The 9,305-nt window shown below is 53.5% G+C and overlaps 2 protein-coding genes across 4 annotated transcripts in view; one reads left to right on the top strand and one right to left on the bottom strand.

The window, feature by feature from the left end:
* Positions 1-2,038: 2,038 nt before the first annotated feature.
* Positions 2,039-8,543, bottom strand: ARFIP2 (ARF interacting protein 2). Of its 3 annotated transcripts, none has more exons than XM_006161987.3 (8): positions 8,421-8,543; positions 7,511-7,651; positions 5,483-5,579; positions 4,702-4,820; positions 4,303-4,524; positions 3,573-3,730; positions 3,251-3,425; positions 2,039-2,808 (listed from the first exon to the last, which is right to left on the bottom strand). In XM_006161987.3, exons 2-8 carry the CDS (start codon positions 7,607-7,609, stop codon positions 2,653-2,655), a joined length of 1,026 nt encoding a protein of 341 aa, XP_006162049.1. In that variant the 5' UTR covers positions 7,610-7,651; positions 8,421-8,543; the 3' UTR covers positions 2,039-2,652. The 3 variants fall into 3 exon arrangements, with proteins under 3 accessions (XP_006162049.1, XP_006162048.1, XP_014448534.1); XM_006161986.3 differs by lacking the exons at positions 7,511-7,651; positions 8,421-8,543 and adding exons at positions 6,014-6,154; positions 6,924-7,046; XM_014593048.1 differs by lacking the exons at positions 4,702-4,820; positions 7,511-7,651; positions 8,421-8,543 and having other exon boundaries at positions 5,483-5,542.
* A 312-nt stretch (positions 8,544-8,855) lies between these two features.
* Positions 8,856-9,305, top strand: part of TIMM10B (translocase of inner mitochondrial membrane 10B) — a 3,775-nt gene continuing 3,325 nt past the window's right edge. Inside the window, exons 1-2 of the mRNA XM_006161988.3 lie at positions 8,856-8,968; positions 9,154-9,249. Of these exons, the coding sequence (XP_006162050.1) occupies positions 8,942-8,968; positions 9,154-9,249 (123 nt within the window). The 5' untranslated portion in view covers positions 8,856-8,941. The remainder of the gene's footprint in view (positions 8,969-9,153; positions 9,250-9,305) is intronic.

Here is a 9,305-nt window from a genome sequence, read left to right on the forward strand (position 1 = left end):
ACCCGCCCGCCAGTCCCTTCCCCTCCCGCACCGCCACCCGCTCCCCTGCAGCTCCTGCTGGCACTGCCTCCGCTGTGCGACTGGGGAGCCCGGGAACCCGTGAGCCGGATTCCGGATCTCTGATCCCGGATCTCCTCCAGTTGCCTCCGGCTCCAGAGAAGGGCGATGTAGTCGATCTCAGCGACTGTGATAAGACTCCAGCAAGAGAAGGGAACTGGGACAGCAGGGATTTCGGACTCTGGGAGCCGTCCCTTCTCCCTCCTGGAGGAGCCCTCTCCACCTTTCCTGGGCGTCTTGGAAACATGGAATAGGCTAGTCTGGTTTCCATTGAGCAGGGGGAGGCAGGGACCCTTGGGTACCTCGGCACGGATCTCGGGGCGAGTAAGGAGAGTACCTAGAGCTCTGGGAGAAGGCGCTGACGAGACAGAAAGGTGCGGGAATTTGACCTGGCGCTAGGGGTCTCATGAGCCCCCTCCCTTGTGAGGAAATTAGGGTTCAAATCATCTGAACTCCCTCACACCAAAGACCTAGAGCAAGTCTCTGAATCATCACGTTATGGGAAAACAGCCCCGGTGGAAAGCAATAAAATTATAACAGGGACTGAGTGCTTATTATGTACCAGACACAGAACTAATCACGTTACATATATCACCTCATTTAATACTCATCACTGTAATAGGTAGCTCCTTTCATTAGCCCTGTCTAACAACAGGAGAAACAAGGATCTTGATCCCAGTGGTTAACCCTGAACACTCGACTAGACGGTGGTGGAACCAGGATTTGAGCCTTGCTTTTAGGCCCTGGCTCCTCATTTGGTGATGCAGTACCTTTCATAAACGGAGCATATGAGGACCACTGCCCACTCCCCACCAGCAGCCCGTTTCAGACTCCAGTCAGATTTGTTCCAGGCAGGCTGACCAAAACCCAGGAAGCCTGCCTGGAAGCTGTAGCTCTGGGGGCTAAGAGGAACGTCTGACTGGGTTTTCTCTTCTCCAGTCCCCCAGAGGTGGGAGAATGTTGAAAACCTCTAGGACTCTCTTTGGCCAAAGGGTTGTAGAGGTAACACTTGGGCCCGACTAAATCAAGGCAGTTTGGGGAGCTTTATGATTTCTCGTACTAGGTTCAAATTTGGGCTCAACCCTCGCTGTAGCAACAGCCATGAGGATTTCCCCAACCTCTAGCCCACCTGAGTTCTAACATCCAACAAGGGGTATCCCAAGGCTTGTGAACAAGCCTCAGCAGGGTTCATGCTCAGTTTTGGAGTCTACCAGACTACCCAGCAAAGGAAATAGTCTCTATGGCAGTTTTAAGCCTCAGGATTGCTTTCCTTAACCCTAGACTTCTCTCACAGTCAATGTGTTTAAAAGGCTTCATAGATCCCTTTATCCAAAGAGCAGAAGTCCTTAACCAGCTTGCAGTCTTCCTCTAGCCACTCCTTCGTTCCAAATTCAATTCTTCCAATTCCTACTCAGAGCCTTTATATGTTGGCCTCTCTGCTCTTCCCCCTGTTCGCTGCCTGGCTGTTGTCATCTACTGCCTTCTCAGGTCCTAGCCACCGATTTGACATCCTGATCTGCCCCTCCTCTGCTCTCCATAGCGCCCTGGAACTCCTGTATCCTAGTACTTATCACTGTATTGCAGTTGCCTGGTTACTTGTCTCTATCCCCCTCTAGGCCATAAGCACTGTGGGAAGGGACCTGTTTTATTCACTGATGCTTCCCCAGGGTCTAACGCAGTGCATGGCAAATAAAAGCACTCAGTAAATATTTGCTGTACGAATGAATGCATAATGAAGGTCAGCAAGCCCAACCCTCTCTAGACCCTATGTTCTTAAGATCCACAACTATCTTGGTCCTGGCCTAAAGGGCAAATAAAGCTTTGATTTCAACTGGGGCTGGGAGAAAAGATTGGGTCTTTGGATTGTTTCTCTTCGGCCCCAGCTCTTTTGATTTCATTGGAGTTAGTTTATTATTTGTCTGAGTATTTCTCTACCCAACCCACCCACCTATAGCCCCCCACAAATGGACCTCACTGGGCCTGCTTTTATGAAAGGTTTATTCCTAGTGCTAGATCCCAATCTTCTTGGGCTCTAAGCACAATTAAACTGGGTGGGTGGGTGAGGGGAGACCCATTCAGATGCAGGGCCAGAAATGAGGTTCCCCATTATCCCCACCCCTTTGGTCCCAGTCCCCTTCTCTGCAGTGGGCACGCATAGAGGAGGGACAAAGGGTATTGGAGGCAACATCATTGGCCCAGGGGAGCCCAAGAAGAGCTGCCATTGGCTGACAGAGCCTTTGAGGCTCTGCCATTGATCAGGGGCACACCCCACCAGAGCTGGGGATAGGCCTGAGGAGTGATGCCATTGGCCAGGGAGTGGTTTTGTCATAGCCTTTGGCTGTGGAGTGGAAGAGAGAGATCTGGGAATGTGGCCCAGTGGCCAGGAAGATAAAGGACAGGGCAGCAGCTTCTGGGCCTTCAGGCCCTCTTTCCACCTCAGCAGTGTGGACAAAACTGGTATCAGGTCCCAGCCAGGGAAAGGGAGCCCAAGCAGAGGGCAAGTGGCAAGGGATACGCCATGTCCAATCTCCCCCACCCTGGGGCTGTCCCTCCCAATGTCCTTCTTGACAGCCAAGTTGGGCTGGTAGCGGTGGCTCACTGCTCCTCTAGCCAGGAGGGCTTCTCAGCTCCTGGAGGCCGCAGCTTGATGTTGAACTGCTGCAGGGTCTGCTCCAGCTGTTTCTGGTTCCCAGCAAAGTAGGCGGACACAGCATTGTGGAAGAGCAGCAGCTGCTTGTGCATCACCTTGATCTGGGGATCCAGCAGGGTCAGCTAAGGTTGGACTCAGGTACCCTTTTTGAGGGGCTATGAGCCTGAGCCTGGGCAAGCCAGAGGCCTGTGGACTCTGTTCTGATGGCACTTTTGGGGCAGGGGCTAAACTCCACCCAGGGAGTCAAAGGAGAGGGGTCAGTGTAATAGAAGAAACCTGACTTGATTTGCTGGGCCTAAAGGTCTGGTATCACAGTTCAAGGATTTTTCCCAGTTATGTTCCTGGGACTGAACACCCCACTTAAAAATGGCCAAGGACTGGAGGGAGCCTGACCTGGAAGGGGCCGGAGGCAAAGGGAGCTGAGGGAACAACCCACTTTCTAGCCAGGCTGCGTTTCCCCCATCCAAAGATGGGGAAAGTCTGAGGGAAGGTTAGTGTTGCAGGTGGGAAGGTGGGCTAGGATCAAGGGGGTGGGATTAGCACCTTATTTTCTTCCAGGAACTTGAGCTTGATGGCCACATCTCCCCGCAGCTTCTCATACTTGTCCCGATGGGCCTGGAAAGTGGCCTGGGCACTCTCCAGTCGACCACGTGTCCCTGCGTCCCGGGGCCCTAGGCTCAGCTCCTCTAAGTCTGTTCGGTAGGCATCATATTCCAGCCTGGGGAGGGGGTGACATAGGCTGGTCTCCACCCCTCTGTTCGCAACACATACTCTTCTTTCCTTCCTGAGTTTTATACCCCTAATGCCCAAACTTCCACCCGTGCCAGCCAATTATTCAAACCCTAGGCCCTGCCAGTGCCCACACCTGGCAGCCTCATACTGTTTGACAGTCATGAGTGTGTCTTCCATGGTCTTGGTGACCAACGTGTTGATGCTCGAGACAAAGAAGTTCACAGCCCCCAGCAGCGTCTCCCCATTCTTGCACAGCAGCTTTTGCGTCTCAGCATTGTAGCCAAATTCCTCCTGAAGGCAGAGGGAGGGAGGGACAAGCCTTGAGTAACAGTCCCTACCTGACTAGAGCTGTACAGCCCTTCATTCCTCTCCTCCCCAGGGAGGAAACAGCTATGATTCCTCTCCTCCCCAAGGAGGAAACAGCTATGGAAACTGGAACAACCAAGGACTGCCTCCAGCAAGGCTCTGTTAGCCAGAAAGTTAGTGGGGCCACCCTGGGGATGCCTGGGGTAGGGATGTGCTGGGTGGGGGTTCTCAGATAAGTCCACAGACTAGAACAGGAGAGCTAGTGCAACAGGCAGGGGAGGGGCTCCAATTAGGCTGAGCACTGAAGGCATTCTCACCGATGCAGAAGAGTTATTCATGAGGCACCTAGGGTGCCCCTTCCCCACCCCCTCCAACATCTGGACCTCTGTACAAACCCTTAGGTTGCCTCCACAGATGAGTGTTGCTGGGGGCAGGGCTGGACCACCCTGGAGGGGTTTTCCCTGTGGGCTGCAGGAGGGAGGGAGGGAGGCTGAGGAGTGACTGCCAGGGAGGGCCAGGACCCAATCCTCCCCACCCTCTTCATCTGACAGAGGTACCTGAAGCTCTGGGGACTTCTGGCTGAGGTCGGCAAAGGCGTCACCCAGGGCGTGCTGGGTCTGCAGCAGGCTGTACAGGTGGGCTGTCAGAGCCCGGCCCAACTGCAACACGCTCTCATACTTGCGCTTCGTCTCACGCAGCAACTCAATCTGCAACTCTAGCTCTAGGTCCACAGTTCGGGATCCTCGGCCAAATCGCTCTGATAGCAGCTGCTTTGTGCACTGATTAGAATTTGAGGGAACAGGTCAGAGACCACAGTACCCTGTTGCCTGCCCCCTAAATAGGTACCTAACCCAGCACCCCCAAGCTCCTAGTCTCAGGCAGAAATGGGATATTAGCATTTGGGGAAAAAGTAACGTGGGGGAGTTTTGAGGAAGTGAGAAGTAGCTGAATCCTACCTTATATGTGTTGATGCCCCATTTCTTCACAATGTCAAACTTTTCTCCAGCGATGCCCCGAGCCACCTCATCCCCAGGGCCAGTAGGAGTGGTGCTGTGAGATGGATGGCGGCCAGACCCTAAAGGACCAAGTTCTCTGACACCAGCCTCTAACAGATACATCAACAACTCTGTGGCCCCATCCATACTTCCCTCCCAGCACATGAAAACGACTTCCCTGCTGAAGGAGACGGTAGAGACACGTTGGAGTCTCTGGCTCACTAGAGGAACCCAGACCGTGCATCCTGAAAACCAAACCCCAAAATTCATCTGGCCTCTTTGGTGGGGATGATGGGGAAGAGGCTGGTATACAGGGGAAGATGAAACAGGGTGTGTGTGAGTGTTGCAGGGAGTAAGGATGGTGGGTCCTGCTATCAGGAAATCTGTTTGCAAGTGGAATTTTGTGTGTGTTTCTTTAAACTTTATAGTTTAAAGTAAAACTCTGAGAAGCCTCACAAATTCCACGTCCGCCTCAAGCTCCAAAGCAGTGGAGGTCTTAACTTGTTCCAAGTGGCAGCGAGGGAAAGACAAATGAGCTATCTCAGGAGCTAAATGGCCAGTGGGGAGCACATGGACAGCCCTGGGATCTGGTCTTGGACAAGGAGAGTCCATGAAGTTCACATGAGCAGAAATTTCTAAGATCTCCAGATATAATTCAGTGTTTCTTAGACATACCCTATGCTCCCCCAAACCATTCCTGTCCCCATCTCCATGCGACCTTCCTGTCTCAGATCATGCATACCTGTGGGGATGAGTCCATCACCAGAGCCCCCATAGCCACCAGATACAATGCTGGTTTCATTGAGGTTGGGGCCTGACACCATCACCTGCTGGAGGTCCTATAGGTCAGAGAAGAGGGAGGACTTCAGGAACATAGGGGCAGCTGAAGCATTTTGGGGTTGGGAGCAAGCTTGGATTGCAACATTATAGAGTGGGGGGGGCTGGCAGATGGCATGGTGGTTAAAGGCACTGGATTCCCACATGGCCAACCGCAGTTGGGAGTCCTAGACCTGGTGCTTGCTTTCTCCCTCTCTCTGTCTGGTCAAATTAAAAATATATATATAACAAATGGAATTAAATATATAGATAATTCTTTAGGGGAAAAAAGGGAAAGAAACATCATAGAGTGGGTATAAAACAGAAATCTGCACAGAATCAAAATATGTAAAAAGAATGGGAGTTAGATAAAGGTTACTGAAATGGAGGCACGAGCCCAGGGCTTCTACGTTAAGAGTCCTAAACTGGAACAATTCGAATAATCAGACAGAAGCACCTGCTCCAGCCCATCGTCTTCGGGAAGCTGCCCAGTCTCGCCATTCCCGTGGATAGGGATCTCCATTGTAGCTGCCTTCCCTAGGATCCCGTCCGTCATGGCTAGGGAGGGGACTGGAGTCAATGTCTCCACCCCAGCGCCCTGCAAAGTCCAACACAGAATAGTTCTGATAACTGGAAAGCACTCATGAAGACGGAGGTCTCCCCTGCCATTTCTGAAGTTCTAGAGACTGAGTGTCCTGTGGTTCGGCTACTACTCCTTTCCTCTATTTTATGCATTTCTCCCCTCCACGGCATGCATTTTTTTACACGTGCACACCCAGTTCTCACCAGGACAATCGCACCTCTCACCAGGACTCCAGCGATCATTCCCACAAATATTCATTCTGCAACACTTAGTGAGTGCCTACTATGTGTCAGATACTACGTGAGGCGGTGGAAATAAAGCAGTGCACAAGAGAAAGAAAAATCCGTGTACTCTTGGAACTTAGGTGTGTTTACTTCCACCAGGAGATGGATCTTTTTCTAGGGCTTAGGAGCTCAGCCCGCATTCAGATATGTTCTCTATTGCTTAGCCTTTCACACTTCTTTAGTATTTCTTCCCCCCTCTAGCAAGTTGTCTCCTCTCCTCCATCTCATTGCACCTCCTTTTCCAAGGGCCCTCCCTCCCCAGCAGGCCTTAGTTGCACCACCTGATGCAAGTTCCCAGCCTCTAGCAAAAGCCTCTCTTTACTAGGACATAGGTGATCCCCTCCAAAGTCAGTTATGTTCTCCAGGTGTGTCAGTCCCCGCCCCCCCCATACACCTGGGCATCAGGTGTGTCCTCCTCCTTCCCCAGGGCTCAGGGGCATCTTGCCCTCAGGACAGGTTCGTGCATTCAACTTCCCTTCGCTCAAGTATGTCCTTCTCACCTCGGGCCGGGCCGCTCTGCCCCTCAGGGCGCCAGGCCCGGGCCGCGCGGGGACCTCGGGCTCCAGTTCCCGTCGCGATCCTAGCAGCAGGTCAGGGACTCGGCGGAAGTGACGTCCGGTCCGGGCAGAAGAAGCAGGCCACGTCGCAGATTATAAGGGCGGAGGTGACATCAGAGCTGGGGGCAGGGCGCTCCTTGAGCCAACCCTTCAGTCCTTGGGGAGGGGCGAGAATGCAACATTATAGAGTGGGGGGGGCTGGCAGATGGCATGGTGGTTAAAGGCACTGGATTCCCACATGGCCAACCGCAGTTGGGAGTCCTAGACCTGGTGCTTGCTTTCTCCCTCTCTCTGTCTGGTCAAATTAAAAATATATATATAACAAATGGAATTAAATATATAGATAATTCTTTAGGGGAAAAAAGGGAAAGAAACATCATAGAGTGGGTATAAAACAGAAATCTGCACAGAATCAAAATATGTAAAAAGAATGGGAGTTAGATAAAGGTTACTGAAATGGAGGCACGAGCCCAGGGCTTCTACGTTAAGAGTCCTAAACTGGAACAATTCGAATAATCAGACAGAAGCACCTGCTCCAGCCCATCGTCTTCGGGAAGCTGCCCAGTCTCGCCATTCCCGTGGATAGGGATCTCCATTGTAGCTGCCTTCCCTAGGATCCCGTCCGTCATGGCTAGGGAGGGGACTGGAGTCAATGTCTCCACCCCAGCGCCCTGCAAAGTCCAACACAGAATAGTTCTGATAACTGGAAAGCACTCATGAAGACGGAGGTCTCCCCTGCCATTTCTGAAGTTCTAGAGACTGAGTGTCCTGTGGTTCGGCTACTACTCCTTTCCTCTATTTTATGCATTTCTCCCCTCCACGGCATGCATTTTTTTACACGTGCACACCCAGTTCTCACCAGGACAATCGCACCTCTCACCAGGACTCCAGCGATCATTCCCACAAATATTCATTCTGCAACACTTAGTGAGTGCCTACTATGTGTCAGATACTACGTGAGGCGGTGGAAATAAAGCAGTGCACAAGAGAAAGAAAAATCCGTGTACTCTTGGAACTTAGGTGTGTTTACTTCCACCAGGAGATGGATCTTTTTCTAGGGCTTAGGAGCTCAGCCCGCATTCAGATATGTTCTCTATTGCTTAGCCTTTCACACTTCTTTAGTATTTCTTCCCCCCTCTAGCAAGTTGTCTCCTCTCCTCCATCTCATTGCACCTCCTTTTCCAAGGGCCCTCCCTCCCCAGCAGGCCTTAGTTGCACCACCTGATGCAAGTTCCCAGCCTCTAGCAAAAGCCTCTCTTTACTAGGACATAGGTGATCCCCTCCAAAGTCAGTTATGTTCTCCAGGTGTGTCAGTCCCCGCCCCCCCCATACACCTGGGCATCAGGTGTGTCCTCCTCCTTCCCCAGGGCTCAGGGGCATCTTGCCCTCAGGACAGGTTCGTGCATTCAACTTCCCTTCGCTCAAGTATGTCCTTCTCACCTCGGGCCGGGCCGCTCTGCCCCTCAGGGCGCCAGGCCCGGGCCGCGCGGGGACCTCGGGCTCCAGTTCCCGTCGCGATCCTAGCAGCAGGTCAGGGACTCGGCGGAAGTGACGTCCGGTCCGGGCAGAAGAAGCAGGCCACGTCGCAGATTATAAGGGCGGAGGTGACATCAGAGCTGGGGGCAGGGCGCTCCTTGAGCCAACCCTTCAGTCCTTGGGGAGGGGCGAGGGCCGGTCCCCCTCTTCCCCTCAGGGCGCCAGGCCCGGGCCGCGCGGGGACCTCGGGCTCCAGTTCCCGTCGCGATCCTAGCAGCAGGTCAGGGACTCGGCGGAAGTGACGTCCGGTCCGGGCAGAAGAAGCAGGCCACGTCGCAGATTATAAGGGCGGAGGTGACATCAGAGCTGGGGGCAGGGCGCTCCTTGAGCCAACCCTTCAGTCCTTGGGGAGGGGCGAGAAACTACTTCCGGGGCGGCACCAAGGCGTTGTAATGGCAGTGGCGTAAGCGTGCGCCGGTGGCGTGATGGAGCAGCAGCAGCAACTGAGAAACGTGAGTGAGCGTAGTGTCGCCTTAGCGCCCGAAGTTCAACTCGCCTCCCTGCCCGAATGGCGGGAACCCCACAGAACCGGGGATCCGAGGGCTGGAAGCACTGGGCTGTGGGAACCCTCGGGCTGCAGGGCCTTGAGTGAAGGGTGGGGCCCTGGTCGCTGAGTTTGAGCGCCTCTCTCTCCCAGTTGCGAGACTTCCTGCTGGTCTACAATCGGATGACAGAACTCTGCTTCCATCGCTGTGTGCCCAGCCTGCACCACCGAGCTCTGGACTCTGAAGAGGTGGGGACCTTGGGGGGAGCGGTAGACTGCCCCCTTTGCCCCACTTTACCTACGGG

Source organism: Tupaia chinensis, unplaced genomic scaffold (genome assembly GCF_000334495.1).
Source record: "Tupaia chinensis unplaced genomic scaffold, TupChi_1.0 Scaffold139491_1, whole genome shotgun sequence".
NCBI lineage: Eukaryota > Metazoa > Chordata > Mammalia > Scandentia > Tupaiidae > Tupaia > Tupaia belangeri.